The following is an 18,989-nucleotide window of genomic DNA, read 5'->3' as shown; positions in this document are numbered from 1 at the left end:
ATAAATAAATATAAATAATGTAAAATAAATTAATAATACAAATAATATAAATAATGTAAAATAAATAAATAATACTGATAATATAAATAATGTAAAATAAATAAATAATACAAATAATATAAATAATGTAAAATAAATAAATAATACAAATAATATAAATAAATATAAATAGTGTAAAATAAATAAATAATACAAATAATATAAATAATGTAAAATAAATAAATAATACAAATAATATAAATAATGTAAAATAAATAAATAATACAAATAATATAAATAATGTAAAATAAATAAATAATACAAATAATATAAGTAAATATAAATAGTGTAAAATAAATAAATAATACAAATAATATAAATAATGTAAAATAAATAAATAATACAAATAATATAAATAATGTAAAATAAATAAATAAATAAATAATACAAATAATATAAATAATGTAAAATAAATAAATAATACAAATAATATAAATAAATATAAATAATGTAAAATAAATAAATAATACAAATAATATAAATAATGTAAAATAAATTAATAATACAAATAATATAAATAAATATAAATAATGTAAAATAAATAAATAATACAAATAATATAAATAATGTAAAATAAATAAATAATACAAATAATATAAATAAATATAAATAATGTAAAATAAATAAATAATACAAATAATATAAATAATGTAAAATAAATTAATAATACAAATAATATAAATAAATATAAATAATGTAAAATAAATTAATAATACAAATAATATAAATAAATATAAATAATGTAAAATAAATAAATAATATAAATAAATATGAATAATGTAAAATACATTAATAATATCAATAAATATTAATAATATAAAATAAAGAAATTATATAAATAAATATAAACCATGATCAAATAAAAGGGCATTAAAATAAGATAAATAAACTTTTCTACAATCTCATTTTAAATTCAGACCTATTGACTGTGTGGTATTTTCCACCTCCAGAAGGTTACATACTATGACTTTAACTCACTCACAATGACTCATCTATGAAGTATTGGTCATGAGCTTGTTCCTTTTTTGTTTTCCTTGATATTTGTAATTTCTTCAGTTCTTGTTCTTGTTTCTAAATCCTGAGCTCAGTTCCACTTTCCACATTTGACATGAAGATAAACCACTGACCTTCAGCAAAAGCAGATGCCAAAAGGTCACATCACAAAGAATTATTTATTTTTTGTTCCAGTTGTAACTTAGTATTTTGTTGTATAAATGTTACAAGACATTTAAAAACACACAAAACTGTTTTCATATTTATGGAAATATCACAAACATTTGCACTTGCACTGCACGTATCATGTTATGACTTTAAATTCTGATCCTTTTGGGTGTTTCCCTAACATTCTGAAAGTTTTATTCTTTTAAAATTACTATACAAATATTAATTTCTAAATCTAAATTGTTGTGATTGTTTATTTGTTAGTTGCCATTGTCTGAAGTTTTATCTAAAAAGCAAAAAAACAGATGTATATTTTTTTTATCCTTTTGTTCTTAATTGTTGTGTGAATTTCATCAATTTCAACCATGTCAATAACCAGTTTATCTCACATCCAAACCCTCTGTCGTTACACCCACAGAATCTGCAGCCAGGACTAATCAGATGATGAAATTAAAGAGGAAGTAAACACAGGGAAATGGTGTTTTCTGTGACGTGGCTGTGGGTTTTACTCATTAGAAATGCAAATAAACAGCAGGTATTATGCCGTTTCATAACCTTAGGTAAATAGAAATAGGCTTTGCCGGTGGAAATTTAAAAGTGCAACACGACACTTGGACTCTTCTGTCACACGTTTAATGAGACAGACTCGGGTTTTCCCAGCTCTGTTAGATCAATGCTGTGTTTGTTGTAGAATAAAGCTCCTAATGCAACATGGGAATTAATGGAAATCCCCACCTTTAGGGCACAATGCAGCATGAAAATAGTAAACTTGCTCCAGTGTTTATGTGTTTTTGTGTGTGTGTTACTGAATTTGTCAACCTCAAATATCTTCAAGTTTTCAGTAGGATAATTGTATCAAAATATACAGTGAATAATAAACACAAATAGAAATATTAAGGCAGCGGAAAGGTTAAATAATAAATACGTTATACAGCCAACACATTATATTATTAGTCAATTAAAACCATTAATTGGCTTATAATATAGTGAATGGGTTTGAAAACATGGGACTATTGTGTGTTTCATCATGACAAATCCTCGTTCATCATCGTTTTATTCCTGAATGATGAAAGGAGATCATGCAAACAGGGATTATAAAAGGCAAATGTGTTTCCATGACAGATATTTGAAGAAAATGTGGGCTAAATGTGTGATAAAAATGTTTTTTATTGGATTAAAGTGTGATTAAATGTGAAAAGAGCAGTTTATTGACATGTGTGGGTCAACCAAACATTATTTTCTATCTACAGTTGACAGAATAGATTTTTTTTTTTTTTTTTTTTACTACAGATATTTTTACAGATATTTATTTATTTATTTATTTATTTATTTATTTATTTATTTATGTGTGGGTCAACCAAACATTATTTTCTATCTACAGTTGACAGAATAGATTTTTATTTTATTTTATTTTTCTTTTTTTTCACTGTAGAACAACCTGGATGATGGAGGGATCACACAGATATTTATTTATTTATTTATTTATTTATATGAAAATGTAGGCTACATGTGTGTTAAATAAGTTGTTTTTTTATTGCATTAATGTCAAATATTCACTTGTGATTAAAGTGAAACAGATGTTGACTTTAAGATGATTTAAGAGAGTGTTTTGTGTTTTGGATTTTCCTGATTTTTATGCATAAAGTTGATGAAGTAATAATAATCTTCTTAATACTTGTATTTTGTTTAGTCTAATAAAAGAAGAATGGTCCACAGCACAGGTTTGAGGAAAGGAAAGAGGATCAACAGGAATAAAAAAAAACAGAAAGAGACGTTTTTTGCATTCCGTAGAGTTTAGAAAGTGAAATGAAACATGTGTTAGAGTGAGTGCTATTCATAGAAAAAAGATCCAGGGTAAGAACCAAGAGGAAGTTTGCAGGAGGAGGGACTTTTACCGGAACATGACGTCACAGCCAAAGCCTTTCCATGTAACAACAAAAAAAAGTCCCCAGGGAAAGTTCATTCCCGAAACGTTTTTATAGAAAAAAAAAAAAAAAAAAAAAGCATGCCGGATGTATATTGTTAGATGTATATTATCTTGATCAACATGGATTTTCAATGATAAAAAGCATAATAATAACTACTATAGGAGTGATTTGTCCCATAAAAGTTAAGGTTAGTATATAAAAGATGTGTTTACAGCTGCTGGAAAAGATAAACAGATAATTTTCACTTTCACCATGCGATTAAACGTGAAAAGGCCAGGTTATAGGAGCGTGTGGGTCAACCAAACCAAACATTCTATCAACATCTACAGTTGATAGAATAGATTTATTTATTTTTTATTTATTTATTTTTTTTACTGTGGATCAAACTGGACGATGGAGGAGTCACGTCGATATTTATTTAGTTATTTCTTTATTTCTTTCTTTATTTGTTTGTTTGATTGGGACAGTGCACGTTAAGGACAGACGTACGTGTTCACTTCAGCGCGAGCTCTCTGCGTACTTCCCACGTGCTCACTTTTCCTCGTTGAATATTTTAATAATTGAATAATAACCTTTAATAATCTAATCGTATCTGTTAATCATTTTTCTTGGTCACCCGGTGTATTTTTATTAAAACAGTTGGGGTGGAATAACCAAAGGAATCTGCTGAACGTAACGAATGTACTTCCCGTAAGCGTGCTGACGTCACGCCGAGGCAACGCGGCCGCTGATTGGCTGAGAGGCAGGAGGAGGAGGGGGGCGTGCGCGTGAGATATAGCCCGTGATGATTGTGTGTAGTTTAGACTGTTCAACGCCCCGAAAAACACACACCCGCTCCTCCTGCTCAAAGTTTGAAGAAGTTTGGAGGTTAACCGAGCAAATTGGACTATATTTTTCCTCACAGAAGGGCTTCGTGAACCAGCCGTGCCTTTGTTAAAGCCTAAACGTAACGTGCCTCCGAGTTTGTGCTCTTTTTGTTGTTTTTTTTGTTGCTTTTCCACTGCTAGGAGCCATGCTGAAGCTGTTCATCGTGCTCTTTTTGTCCACCGCTGTTCTTTCCGAATCGGTAAGTTGTTTACTGAAAGTTTCTTATCATGTGAGCTCTAAACTTTGCCTTAGGTGTGGTGTGGTCAGCCTCGAGAGCGCTGGGATTCGCTCCTGCAGATTCGACTGTGATTCCTGTCGACTTGGAGTGATGTGAAGTGATTATTTGTGGATTAAATCGGCGTTTTTTTTAGTGAATTTGTGAAGGAGGTGAACATATCCAGCTGGGGCCCACACGGGGAGGCTCCAAACACAGAGTCATGTGGATCTTCTGTCATAAATCTGTGGCAAAGACAGTGATTTCCAGTTTATTCTGTGATATTTCTCTTTAAAAGTCACAGGCGTTACTCAATCTCATGTCAGGAGCCAATGTACAGTCCATGGAAGGAGACAGTCTGTGAAATGCTCCAGTCTGACTCAACTCCCAAAGAATGTGTGCACCAGGAGTCACTCAACTGGAAGTGGCTCATATTTGTGAATGTTATTTCACAAGGAGCTGAATCTTTTCCGCTTCTTATCGTTATTTCTCTTAAGACTACAGCCTTTGTTAAACTGTAAAGCGTTATCCTATATCCTATACACATGAAAATAGTTAATAGTTATGTGACAAACGACTAAACATTGTGTCGTGTCCCCTCGACTTTTGCTAAAGAAACTCGCACATTTGACTTGTTTCACTATAATAACAGATTAATCATTGCCGTGTCACTCTTCATTAGGATTCTCCAGACTGGTTGTCTCTAGCTGTTGTTTATGTTGTCCTGATACCACCCACATTCAAACAGCACCCTGCCCCCCAGTTAGTCCCAGTTGCTCAGTCACTACATGTGCAGTGAAGAGGCAAAGCACAATGATTTTACCGGTAATGTGGATTAAGCACGGTACTTAGCAAACAAATAAGACGCTCATAATGGAGATTTAGGGATGTGTTTGAAGAGGTCACATGTGCTGGCTGTAACATGAGGTTCTCACCTGATGTCAGCAGCTCCGACCTGTGGCACTAATCCCAGATTGGAGTCTGTCTTGAGGCTGTTCTTTTAGGACTCGTTCTGTCATGAGCCAGTGGCCACTCGAGCAACACACACTCTTACATTCCTTGCAGTAATGTAGTTTCTGCTTGCTCACTGCCTCATCATGTTGTCCAACTTCTCCTATGGCTCTTTTTTGATTGCTCTCAGGAATGTGACCTCTGCTGACCTTGATCAGACCTCTGAGGGATTTTGCACACTTGGAAGGTTCTCAATAGGGCCAAGGGGTCTTTTCATAAGCCAAACTCTGTTCTACGCTTGCAAACTAGCCCAAAATGAACTTACTTTCCACTCAAACATGCTTTTAGACCTCTAAATTCTCTTTTTGGCCACTGTCCTTTGCCTTTCTGTGATCAATTGTCCTTCTGGTTTCCTTTGGTCCCTTTTTGCCCCTTTATCCCTTTTTGCATCACTTCGCTTTGATGGATACTTAGCCTCTGAGCTATGACAATTCATCTTTTCACCTCCCTCCCTCTCTCTTTCCAGCCTTTTCTTATCCCTACCCACTAAGGTCATTATTGGAATGCGGGTTTGTCGTTCCCATCTAATCGATAACAATGTTCTGCTACTGGACAAAGGGGCCGCTCTTGATACAGAGACATTTTTGGGAGTCCCAGGTATGATTGGAATGTTTTTATCATCTCTAAGCTGCTGATTCAATTCTTCAGTTCAGTGATGGTGGACCAGACCTCTTCTCTTTTAACTTTTAGTCAGTTTTTCAGCTAAACCAACCACATTAACGTTAAAAAAATGTATTGTTCAAGAATAAATACTAATCAGATTAAGTGTTCATTTAATTTACACAATGTTCCAATGTTGGGGAGGTAATTAATGGAGCAATAAGAAATCCTCTTTCCATCAGAGTTAATCCATGTTCCTACTTCCAGATCTCAGCTTGTTGCCTTTGGCGTCTTGGGGTGTGTGCCCATTTGTCATATCTTGTTGGAATGTGACTGGTTTAGCCCCCCAATCATTTGCAAGAGAATGAGCTTGGTTTGTAGGAAGTTTTTTTTTGTCTCTTTTTGCATGATGGGGTGCACTGAATGACTGTGCAGTGAAAAGAACACAGGGAAGGAGGGAGGAACCACGGAGCATGATAAATAGTATCACTAGGATGTAATAATGGTTCCTGCATTGCTGTCCGCTGGTCTATAAAATCCCTTTGGGCCATGGAATGTTGGCACAGAGAGAGGAGGTTTTTGTCCTTCCTGCTTGGGATGGAGAGCTGTTGAGAATCTGATTCCCCCTGGCCTCCTCCCGCCCTGACCGCTACATTTTCTGGCGCTTGTAACAGGAACTATATGAAAGCATTTCGGGCAGGAGTCAATCATGAAATCCCTGCTGTGTTGTTATATCACTTCAACACATTTCTAGGAACCTTCTGTTCTTGCACGACACCAGGGACTGCAGGTGTCCTCAGACTTTTTAACCCCTTCACAACAAATAAGTTGAGTGAATATGAAAGCATGTGGGCACGCTAAAGCTACCAAACCTGTTTCTTCACTTTCACCTCCCCCACACCGCTGAAGACTGGCGCTTGTGGCTTTGTGGTGTGAAGTAGAGTTAAAGGACAGGAATATGAGCATTGCCATGTTTCCATAGGGGAGTCGTATCATTGAGCCCAGAGGGAGGCTGTTTGAAGTCAGGCTGAAGTCCCCTGTCTCAGGTCGCCCTGTCGTATGAAAACAGATGGATGTCCCAGGCCCCAAGCCAGGCTCCTAGCAAATGTCAGCCATGATGTACTCAAATGGCCTTTCCCAGGCAGTATGGGGCCGCTTCAAACATTTTTATAGATGAGCTCAAATCTGCTACTATCTCTTGTTCGGTCTTATCTTGGTGGCTGTTCTTTGGGTTGCAGCATATACTGTTTTGTATCTTGATGTACAGTATGTTTCATGTGATGTTATCAAAAAACTGACTGAGGGATTACACAGACATTTTATCAAAAACAAAACAAAAAATAAACATTCTCAGGTGATCGTCCCCTAGCTAGAAACTAGTTAACAAAATCTGTTATTCAGTGGCTTGTATGTGTTTGTTGTGCCTAAAACATTTGTGCCTAACCAAGTGGATGTGTTCAGGACATGGTGTAAATGCAGTAATCTGGCTCACGTTTGTCTGTATGAACATTTGCACACATGTGACATGGACCTGTGTGTGGGGTCTGGAGTAGACCACCAAAGGCTCTGTGTGCCACATGGGCACCACTCTCCTGTCAACAACACAGTGGAGTGTTGCTGTTAATCCACAACTTTGCTCTAGTTTGTTTCTTCTTAAGAAATCAGACGTCTTTACATGGAAATTCTTGCTCACATGTTTAGTAAAAATGTTGTTTTTGTCTTTCGCTGAATTATGATGCAATATTAATTTGTTGAACAGAGTCTGTTTATCTTCATGAGGAAAATGGTGCTTCTGTAATGAAACATTCACATTATTTCCCATGAACAGCTTTGTAACCAAATTTCCACTTACAATAAAAGACATCGTCATTGCACTGGACACCCATTTGTTTTCCATGTAATTTGTGTTATTTTTAGAGATGGTTCCTGTTTTCTCGTTACTCTGGCCTCAGTCCGGTCCTGTAGACGATAACTTTCCAGTAGCGTACATTTGGTCTGTTTGCTTCTTAGATCCAAGTCGGTGATATACTGCCCGGAGGGGCTGACTTCAAAGAGCAGGAACACAAGAGGAAGACATTCAAGCGTTTGGAATGAGAATGTGAAGCTGACTGTTGTCTGTCAGAACTGCAGATAGTTTGGACATTACAGCGTTGTCTGAATGGTATTGGGTAATTATTCGGGTATCATCTAGGCGTCCCATAAAACACAGGTGCTTTTGAGAGAGAAGCACTAAATCATTCACGTCTTTCACATGTGCATGTTCATTTATAAATTGCAACTGTTCGTCAGCTGTCTCTGTTTAAACTTCAACTCTTTATCGACCTACGCTGCATCTGAAAGCCGCTCAGGATCAAAGTTGTTGTTTGCTTTGTTGCCATAGAGTCTCACACAGGCTGGTAGGTGGAAACTGTGCTAAACTTAGACGCAGTGTAGGTAGAAGGAATCTAGAGGTGGTCTGTCAGAGCAAAGCTTGGATTTCAGCCCTGCGCCAGGTGTTTATGGGAAGGCAAATGAGGCCTACATGCAAGCAGTCAGACATGAGGACTTTGTAAAGGTGAAGAACATAATGATCCTAACATAGACGCTCATGTGCCCCCCTCAGTGTGTGTAATCTCTGTCTGGAGTGGTCACTCTCTGCTGTGTCACTAGTCACAAGTTCATCTCTCCACAGTCGACGTGGTTCAAATCCTGTGGAGTTTCATCTGGCACTAGGCTAAGAGATAAGTGGAATCACATTTGTACACGATACTGTTATTTAATCATATCTAAAGTGGAAATCTGTGTTGTGAACAAAATTGGATGGTTACGTTTTCTTTTTCTGGAAGAGGTCAAAAGATTGCAGACATGACAAAGAAGAAGGAAGCACATTCCAGCGCTGGTGCCCCTTTTCTTCCTTTTCAGGGTTTGATCCTCCTCTGAGACGCCGTGTGAATGGAGCAGATGCCTCTGTGTCGGCAGATGGAGGGATTGTTTGGGCAGCCTAATGAAGGGAGGCTGGGCCGGGCCGATTCGTGGTTACCTTGGTCATTGATATGCTCTTGAGGCGTCCATGGGTATTGTTGGGCCTCAATAGAAGGGACAGAGCAAAAGGCCAAGTGGCGGCTGGTCCAACAGAATGTCAGTAACTATAGTCTAAAGGTTTAGCATTTATGAAAACACTCGTCACCGCGTCTTTTATCATGTTTGTTAAATGTAGTGTTTTCTCATGGTTCACCTCCAGCACGCTACAAAGAATTAATGTCGTGTTTTGCTATAGCGCTCTGTAAAGCAATGTATACAATGTCCTTATGTCCCAATTTCAGACAGAAGCTCGGGCCAAACTTTTGTTGTGTCGATGCTTCTAAGCAGGAATCCCTAAAGTGCATGTGGTTAACTAAAACTTTGCTTCACATTAAGGAGATTTTATGACTGTTGAAAGGGCAAAATGTTGACCTGAGGGAAAAGTGGCTTTTTAAAAATGGCTGAGGCAGGACGTGGTGAACCTTTGCACAAATAATGAGCCACAGACTCTTTAGATGAGATGCTCAGGTTTTGGTCGATAAATATCAGAATATATACAGAATGTACTGTATTTGAGTACAATGGGTTTACGTGGATGTGTTAATCCTGTTTGTGCAAATACACCACATGTTGTGTGCTGCTCCCAGGGGCTGGCTCTTGTGCTCACGTTACAGGGTGTGTGTCGTGTGTTAGGTTTGAGTTGGATTAAATAACTATGATTTTGATTCTGTGGTTGTGTTGTCTCAAATGAAAACTTAATCTAGACAAGACTGATCAAAGTAAGCAGTTCACGTTGAGTCGGCCGTGTTTGGATCACACTCGCTCTCTCCTTGTTGGCCAGTGAAACCAGGAGACTGATTTTCGTGCTTTCTCTGTTGCATAACCGCAGCTCTGGCACGGGCAGCAGGCCTGTGTTCTTTACCAGTCTCAGCTGGTTTAGAGAATAGTCGGTCTGAGCCGGAGGATTTGATTTTGATTAGATTTTTTCAACTTTTTCCTCACTAGTGACTCAATATCTGACATAAATATGAAAGCTGTAGTTCAGCAAGTGTTTGTAATGAAAAAATGCATTTCCTCGTTGCTTATTTTGCTTTTACATGAACAAAAATCCCCTTTCTCCATCTGCTGTAGAGCCCTAACCTGTCCAGACAGGCCGTAGTGTGCCTGAAGGACAGTACAGTGTTGTCTGATCTCCTCCGTCATCATGAGGCCATCAGATCATCATCTTTATCAGTCGGGGGTAAACGAGACGCCTCTGCCTGATACTCACAAGCAAATGCCCCTCTGAGGCACACTCTGAATCTGTGCAGATTCTGTGCCCAAGGGGGCTGTAAACCAGAGAGTATAAAACCAGTGACTCATGTTGACTGACTCACTCAAAACTCTTTAACTTTTGTGATTCCAACAATGTGACTCCTGCAGCAACATGCTACAGGAAGCAACATGCTACAGGAGCAGCCTGGATCTGACCTGCCCTGTGCCTTTATCCCTGAGCCACTGCTGCCAAAAGTGCAAACTCAGGAACCTTTTAAACATTTTTATTAAAGGACTGATTGATCATGAAGCTGTTGGTGTCGACTTGGGCTCTGTTATTCTGTCCATACTTAAGAAACATTGACCATATTCTAATTCTAACATATTTTGAGCTTGTCTTTAATATTTTACTTCATTGTTCCGTGTTACTGGTCACTATGTCGAGTCTCTGTAAAAAGACGCGGCTGGGAGGCCCTCTCCACCACTTCTTAAGCAGGCTTAATTTTCAGGGTTTACGAGACTCACATGGAAGTAATTATGAGGTGCGCTCATGATGTCATCGGCGTGCTGTGAGAAATGGATGTGTGGGATGTCCTGGCAAGACTCCCAACGTGAAGTCAGGTCATTAAGCAAATGAAGGATTATTATTGAAATACTTTTGTAGGGTTCCCCCGTTAAATGATGATGGCTTTTCATCAGGCGTCTTTTAAGCTAGAGAAGCAAACATTTCACTTTTTCAAATAAACGTGAGTAATATTTCAGCAGAAGTGAATGGTTTCGGTGGAATTTCTCATGGAGACGCATCGTCCCGACTGACCTGTGGGGAAACGAGTCATTAGTCATGTGTGTGTCCTGTGGGGGTGGCACTGGGTCATGTGACATGTTTTGGAAAAGAACAAAATGAACAACAGAGTGTCCATTGTATCGTCTTTTTCTCAGGCCAATATTTCATCCATAAAACCTAAGATTTTGTTCTGAAATTGCAGAATCTGCTGTCACGCCTTCCATAAAATATGCTTTTATTTCTAGTGTGCGCCTGTAACGTGGTTTAAACTTGTCTAGGAAAATACAGCACACTTTAATAACTAAACTAAACTTTAACTGAAATGTCGACTTTCAGTTTGGTGCCACTGTCTGCACTGACCTCGCTGATAATGGGCAAAAGTTACAGTGTTGGCCGTGATCCAGAAGAAGCGTCTCGGAGCTTTTCTCACCTCGTTTCACCTCCACGGTTTTGTGCTTAATGTAATGCTGATTAGCCTTCAGTACACACAGAGTTTTAATCCCATTCACACTCCTTACAGAGCAAATGGTCAATGAAATTAAGTGTGTTAATGTGATTAAAGGAGCTCCATGACTCTTCATTATGTGAGCTTTCACAGTGATTAAACGAGCTCCACACTGACAGTTGGGGCTCGTCCTTTTCAACAGGCCACACACACAGATAACTTTATCGCCAAGAGTCTGCACTTTTAATGGCAGAGGCACATGAGTCAGCTCCTCCTGGGCGCTGAAGCATCGTGTCATGGTGGTTACTGTCCTGGACAAAAGGTTAGCTCCAAGTCTTTGAAGTTTAGGGCCATAACTCGCCATGACCTCCTCAACTTTTGACACGAGGAGTTTATTTTGAGAACAGTGAAGGTAACGTTCAATTATTAGAGCCAAGCATGAGTGTGCAATGTGTCTGTGCAACGTCCACATGCAATAAAAGAGTATTAAGATTTGAGCTGGATGTAATGACTCTTAACATGACTCTATAGCGCCACCTTCAAATTTATTAACTCATAACAGGAACAATGTCCTTCTAAATGTTATCGTTTGAGTGTAAAAAATGGAAGAACAAATGGTATTATTATTCCTTTCCACCAAGTCAATCGCACCTGAAACAACAAAAATATGCTCCAACTTGGGTCGTCCAAAATCTTGACTTCGTACTTTAACAAACTTGTCGTAGGGTTTTGATCCGACGAACTTCAAACTGAGACGGCATCATCAGGACGTATGGGGTCAAAAGTTGTTAAAAAAAATGTGATGTTGGTAAATTATAGCTGCAGGCGGAACTTAAAGTGTTTGACAGTCGCCCTTTAGGTGAGATTCCCAGACAGTTTTGCAGAGCTCCAGGCACAAACTCATTTAACTTTCTCATTGTCCTCTTGTGTCTCTATATCGTAACCAACAAGTGAAAATATCCTCTCGACGCTGTGCTGTTGGTGCCGCTCGTCTGGAGACAAACTATTTACAGATACTGGAAATGTCTGTCTTGAATTTGAATCAAAGAAGTTAAAATGGGGACCAATTTAGTTCCTAAAATGCTTAACAGTGCTGTGTTTGTGGTGCTTAAAAGTGCATTTGGGTTAGTAATATATGTTTAGCTGTGACAGAATTTCCGGGTGTCTTGACGTATGTGACTACGGCGCAGTTGGGCTCAGTAATTACTGTTTTTCTCCTTATTCATGTGCTTAACAATGTAGCGACGGAAATGGCCTTCTCCTGCCTTCCTAAATGTTTGGTTTGTGGTTGTACAGACTCTTAATGATCTGGTTTTGACTCTTTTCTGTGGCTCATTATAGTAAATGTTAAATGTTTCTCTGACCCGGGGTGTCTCTGTGTCCTAGCAGGTGAGGGAGACGGAGACGTGGATGCCCATGAAGACGACACAGAAGGCGTCCATGTCCTCGCATGAAGACATGGAGGCGTCAGGAGACTCCCACAACGGATCAGACTTTGGCTTTTCAGACGATGAGGATGATGATGACGTGTCTGACCCCTATGACGAAGAGTTTTCTGGCTCCGGAGATGGAGGTGTGTGTCTCACATTTCTCAATCTTTTATAAATCTGTAGCTTTTATTTGACATAATTATAACTTGGCATCTTTGTTTTCCATCTACAGAACCAACAGATCCACCTAAACCCGAGGGAAGACCATCAGAGAAGGTAACAAAAAGATCTTAAATCACACTTAAATGACTTTAAACTTTTGAGGATATGTATCTAAACGTCTTTGTACCGTTTTAGCCATTTGTGAACGACAACAAGATCCCAGATTTGGAGCGTCCGGTGCGACCCACTGTGGACGAGAAAGAAATCATCAAAAAGAGCAACGAAATCCCAGGGCACAGAACCAAAACGGAGCCCGGCGAGGACCATCCATCCAACGTTCTCATGTCCCACGCCACGGAAGACAGCATCTTCAACAAAACAGAGGTTCTTGCAGGTCGGTAGCAGATCGTTTGTGTTAGAAATAGTTCCAGATTGTTGCAGGTCCATGTTAAATTAACGAAAACCTAGTCATTTTAATTGAGTTACAGCTCATTGAAGGTGTTTGTAGTCGTCTCTAGCCCGGCACTGATGAAAACGTGCTTCATTTTAACCCATTTCCAAATCTAACCATGCGTTTTTGTCTCGTTTTGCAGCTTTGATTGCGGGCGGTGCTGTGGGCCTCATGTTCGCCGTTCTCCTCATCCTCCTGCTCATCTACCGCATGAAGAAGAAGGACGAGGGCAGCTACGTGGTGGGGAATAAACCCATCTACAAGAAGGCCCCTACCACAGAGATCTACGCATAAACTCTGGCCGCCTCAAGAAAAAAAAACACACACCCTGACCCTTTAAAAAAAACCCAATCATGGCCAGTGTTGTGGCCGACAGTGCCTCATCTTCATCGTAACCATACCTCTTCCTCCTCATCCTTTCAGCTGACCGCACGCAGCCTGGTCAGCGACGCGGCGCTCGGTAACCAATCGGGAGGAAAAGCCCCATCGTCACAATCAATTGACTGACTCCTACCTTGGTGCTGTTTTGTCCAATCAGAAGCCTTGACGGTCCTCGTGTCCCTCTGTTTCTGCTCGTGGAAAAGAAGCGGGGACTTTTTTCAACTGCCACTTCGTGCGGTACAAAGCGATTTTGTTTTTTCTCCTGTAATTTTTTTTTTCTCCCCAGTCGCAGAGGACTCAAAAAACCCTTTAAATCGCTTTCTGTTCGTTTGGTTCCAGTTAAAACACTAAACACTGTGCAATGTTTTGTCTCGGTATGGTAGTCCTCACCAGTCCAGTTATTTATTTTACCGTTTTGTTCGTATTGTATCGACCCCGTTTCCTCCTCACGTCTTCCTCGATCCGATTCCTGGACTCTGATTCAGTACTGCGACTTCAAACTTTGCTGTAGCATGTGAATTTAAGTTAATTTTGTTTTTTGTCTTCTTTTTTTTTTTAACAACTCCTTGTAAAGCAGAGAGATTTCATATTTTAGATTTTGTATTAAAGATTTCTCATGATGGGAAAGATCAGATTGTTCGGTGAATTTTATTCTTCACAAACAATCAGTATTTCACTTTGTTAATGGTACTTTTTTGTTTATTGTAGTTTTTCCACGCAGTCTGTTGGATATTGTGGCCTAAAGTAAAAATGACTCACTGAATATTTGTTTAAAGGTGTCAGATTGTGATTGGACCCTGAGCCGCTTAAGCCCAAGGGCCATAAATGTGAGACGGGAATGAGATGTACAGTATGTATGTAAAGTACTGTGTAATACTATATAAAATACTATAAAAGGGCGACGTTACAGTTTAAGTAAAAGCGCTAGCCTAAACTAATCCATGTCACCTGGTATGTGCAGTCGTCCTATGTAACAAAAGTCCATCCCCAGACGTGTAGGACCAGATAAACCAGATCAACTCATAATAAAAAGGGGATTTGCCAACTCGCCCGTCACACTTCCTCTGCAGCGTGTTCTTCTGTACTTCCACATCAAAAGCCTAACATACAGTTTGTTTTACTTCTGTACTAATTGCCGCCGTGGCTCCGGGGTTCTGTGATTTACCAAAAACCGAAATAGTCGACGGCCCGACACACCTACATTCCACGTGAAGCGTAGTTCAGGCTAGTGTCGAACGCCTCTAACCGCAATACAAGCTGATCTTTGCTCTGTCGTACTCGCCTTACTCTTCATATAAATGGTTAACTTAACACACAAATCAAACCTCTATGATCGGACAAGCTGGTAGTGACCTTTAAGAATAAGCTACAGTTTAAAGTTCTCCATTTTTCAGGTGTAAGAGCGGTCTATAAAGTCAGTTTGTTCACATTATGTAGTCAAAAGCTTGTAAATAGTAACTAAAAAAAAGGTACTTAGCCACGTTCTTGGCAGCCAACGATCTACCAAATATTTAAAGCCAAATGTTTTTCTCCATCATCTGACTGTGCAGGAAGGTGTCCGAGTCTAACGCACCTCGTCTTTCATTCAACTTGTCCCTTTTGTATTAATTTAACTGTCAAATTATTTTATTGCATTCTTTCAGGTTGGGGTACTGTCCCCTTAAGCTGATGTACATGTGATTTAAAGTTTTATATATACATTAGTTTGGGATTTCAGAAGACAATAGTTTTGAAACTTTTTGTAAGAATTTCTATCTTTTAGACTTGTTTGCTTTTGTATTTATGTTTTTGTTTGTAGAAGAATTGTGGTTGGCTGTCGTCCCGTCGGTCGGGGGGCGGGGGGGATGAGCCGATGAGCCGTGCTGCCTGAATTGCGCTGGGGTTGATCACCATGAGAAACTTAGGCCAAATAACGAAAGAAATCTGAATTATGGAAACGTCTAAGTGCTAAACTGGTCTGTGTGCGCTCAAAGCTGTTAATGCACATGTAAAACGACACAAGGATAAAGACGTACAGTCGCTGGCTTTTACCCGAGACCGTCGATTATGAAAGTTTTGGTGCCTCAGTGCGACGATCTGACGGCCAGCGTTAGCAAATGAATCGGATCCTTTGTGTCAGTGTGGGACCAGGCCTGCTATCTGGAGTGGGCTAAGCTGACCCAGAATAGAACAAGGTGGAAGCATTTCAAATGGTAATCAGCCTCGGCTCTGCTCTCTTAGCATGGGGGAGATATTACTGCTGCTTAATGTCACAAACACCACATGTGAATCACCAGTGGAGTGGAGAAGCCAATGAATCATTGGTTTCTGCACGCATGTTTTGATTTATAAATGGAAATAAAGCTATTTTTATGCACACAAATATTTTAAACCATCGTCTTTGTCTCGTTCTTTGTACAGTCCATCACTTAATGCAAGGGATGGGTGCGGTACCAGTAATACCAGTATGAAAACGTGTGAAACTTAAGGTATATTTCATTTATTTATTCATTTCGAGCACACGTATCAAAGCACATCTCACTAATTAGTTCCTATACAAGCTCGATAAGGAGTAGGAAGAAGAAAACGTGTTAAATCCCACTGGTTTCTTCCATTAAAACACAAATTAAATGCTTCTTTTATGCTTCCTATTCCTACATTTGATAAAGTCTGCACACTCTACATCATATAAACTCAACATTTCAACATAATTCAAGTATTTTTTCATTCAAAACCAGCAGCTCAACATCCTGTAATCCACCAGTAACATCTGATTTTAGCATCATCAGCTATTTTCTCGTCTTGTTTTAGTTCATAAACTTCCGTGTGATGACTTTCCCAGCTCCCTGACGCCTTCTCGGTGTCAGATTTCCTGCGTGTTCTGCCCACAGCTCACCTGGGCCTCTTTGTGTCCTATTGGCTCGCACACAAAGCGACATGCAGGCGTCCGATTCATAAGATAATGCAGTAAAACAGGCTGGATCGTGTTTTTTTACGGTTATCGCCACCTCCTGGGACGCCATAACCGTCGCTATGGTGTCCCAGTCCAGGGTTGGCAGATTTTTAGACGGAAATAAGTGACAAAACGTTTGGGGAAAAGTCTCAAACAAGGAACCAACCCCAGCCTCATTCAAATAAGTGAAAAAAACATCATCAATTAGTCAAACGCTGTTGTTTTTCTGCTAAACAAGAGCTAATAACACATTTAACACTGCAAATTGCTTTAAAATCCACATTTAGCAGCTTATGTTTCAGTATTTCCTGGGTTTGTTATTGTATAAAAATGAAAAAAACGCAAAAAAAATCACATCTTGACATGAAAATGCAGCTCAGGAACAAGCCACAATTAGCGAGAAGTGACTTTCCAGAAAAAGAAGCCCAAAGTCGCTATAAAATCAGAAGCGGACTGCGGTGGAAAGGAGATCTTAAAATGCTATTTGTGTCGTGTGTTTCAATATATAAATAAGCTTTTGATAACTGTTCATGCACATAAGGCTTTGATGCAGAGAAAACTCACAGTGAAGTTTTAATTACTGCAATATTTGTCATTTGCTGTTAAAAATAATCGTTTAACGTGGTGTGTAAACCAATAAAGGTTCTGTAATGTTGGAAAATAGATGATATTTCCAGACCAGGAGCGAAAAATGTCCCAAATCTGTGGTTTTAACTCATATTTTGTGCAAAAAAAACAACGTGAAAACCCCTTTACAGCTCCAGAGCCACTACATTGCCCTTTATTTAATGTTTTGTTGTTCCGATTACATAAACTTCAAATAAAAAATCAGATGTTACTCGACTTTTCACAAATACTCTTCTACTTTTACTTAAAGCTGAGATATTATACAGTTTTGTTGCAGATTTCTACCATGTTTATACAGTAAATTTCCTTCTTAAAACACGTCTGAAGTGATTTTAGATTCCGTTTATCCGTGTTTGAGTAATTTAGCGATCTCTCCTGAGCCTTATTCAAACCCTCTTTACGTTCAGCTGTGAGATTCAGTGCTTTTAATGGTTCAAATATCAGGAAAAGCTCAATTAGCATGCTAGTTTTACAGCCAAACTCCGCTCTAAACGGATTACAGTGAAAAATAAAGCTGCTCTGAGTTCACCTTTAAGTTTAAATTAAGTTTGAGACATTTTAAAAAGCTGAAACATTCCTTTATTTTTCGTCAGGTTCGCTCCAGACTCCCCGCGGTTCCTTCTGTTGTTTGGGGATTTCCAGAGCGTGTTTGTTGCAGATTTCTACCATGTTTATACAGTAAATTCCCTTCTTAAAACACGCCTGAAGTGATTTTACATTCCGTTTATCCGTGTTTGAGTAATTTAGCGATCTCTCCTGAGCCTTATTCAAACCCTCTTTACGTTTAGCCGTGAGATTCAGTGCTTTTTTTTTTTTTTTCCAGTGCATTTCTAGACCCGATGCTATGACGATAAAACAAACGGACCTGTACGAAAGGTGTGTCTTGACAATTACGCTAACCTTTTATCCCACGACAAAAACATAAACAAGTGAAAAAATCCCAGTAGTATTTCATAATGGGCGATGATACGTAACAACAACACCCAAAAAAATGCGTGAGTCACTTTATAAACCAGATTAACTGAACAACTTTTGGTTAGCGGACAGAAATAGCAGTCCTAATTTGTGCTGTTGACGTACTTTCAGAGCCGGTGGACAAGCCGCTGCCTGTCGCCCTCGTCGCTTCGGGGAAAAACACCCTTAGTGGGAAAACACTGGCAAAGGCAACACTTCTGGGAGTGTCACAAACTAAACACGCACTTTAAAAAAACTCCAGCTCCACCGTGCGCTAACTCAGACTTCACTTTGACACTGAGGTTATATCACGGCTGTCGGACGAGGTGGTTTTTTTGTACGTTCTCCTAAAACCAACGAGAAACAAATCCGACGCTGATTATTACAGGGTTTGGGTGATATTTGTCCCACTCCAGAAAAACTCAGACAAGACTCGAGTCATAAAACACAGAGAAAGTGTCAGCGTCTCCTCCAGTCTCTGTCTCTAAAACCTTCAAATCAGGAGAGAAATCTAGAGGTAATAATGGACTCAGACTTGAACTTTAACAGACACATCAAATCAGTAACATCTGCAGCTTTTTACATCTAAAAACACGTCAAAAATCAAAGGTAAACTGTCAAAACCAGACTCAGACTTATCCTGCATTTGTGTCCAGTAGATTAGACGACTGTAACGTCCTGATCACTGGACTCTCCAAACGAGCCACAGAACAGAACATCCAGAACATCCAGAACATCCAGAACATCCA

The 18,989-nt window shown here is 39.0% G+C and overlaps 1 protein-coding gene across 2 annotated transcripts; it reads left to right on the top strand.

Annotated features, from left to right (window-relative positions):
- Nucleotides 1–3,882: 3,882 nt before the first annotated feature.
- On the top strand, nt 3,883–16,098 carry sdc4 (syndecan 4). 2 transcript variants are annotated; one of them, XM_033966182.2, is made up of 5 exons: nt 3,883–4,194; nt 12,693–12,876; nt 12,966–13,009; nt 13,091–13,289; nt 13,489–16,098. In XM_033966182.2, the coding sequence occupies exons 1-5, from the start codon at nt 4,141–4,143 to the stop codon at nt 13,638–13,640; spliced, it is 633 nt and encodes a 210-aa protein (XP_033822073.1). In that variant the 5' UTR covers nt 3,883–4,140; the 3' UTR covers nt 13,641–16,098. The 2 variants fall into 2 exon arrangements, with proteins under 2 accessions (XP_033822073.1, XP_033822072.1); XM_033966181.2 differs by having other exon boundaries at nt 3,920–4,194; nt 12,690–12,876.
- The last annotated feature ends 2,891 nt before the right edge of the window (nt 16,099–18,989 follow it).

The sequence above is a fragment of the Periophthalmus magnuspinnatus genome, chromosome 5 (assembly GCF_009829125.3).
Source record: "Periophthalmus magnuspinnatus isolate fPerMag1 chromosome 5, fPerMag1.2.pri, whole genome shotgun sequence".
Lineage (NCBI taxonomy): Eukaryota > Metazoa > Chordata > Actinopteri > Gobiiformes > Gobiidae > Periophthalmus > Periophthalmus magnuspinnatus.
This window is presented reverse-complemented; position numbering and strand designations above follow the sequence as displayed.

What these genes read in the sequence shown, in the direction of transcription:
- sdc4 (XM_033966181.2), top strand. Translation starts at nt 4,141, where the DNA reads ATGCTGAAGCTGTTCATCGTGCTCTTTTTGTCCACCGCTGTTCTTTCC. An exon ending in AGGGAAGACCATCAGAGAAG is followed by an intron (nt 13,010 to 13,090) that starts GTAACAAAAAGA and finishes GTACCGTTTTAG; the next exon opens with CCATTTGTGAACGACAACAA. An exon ending in CAAAACAGAGGTTCTTGCAG is followed by an intron (nt 13,290 to 13,488) that starts GTCGGTAGCAGA and finishes CTCGTTTTGCAG; the next exon opens with CTTTGATTGCGGGCGGTGCT.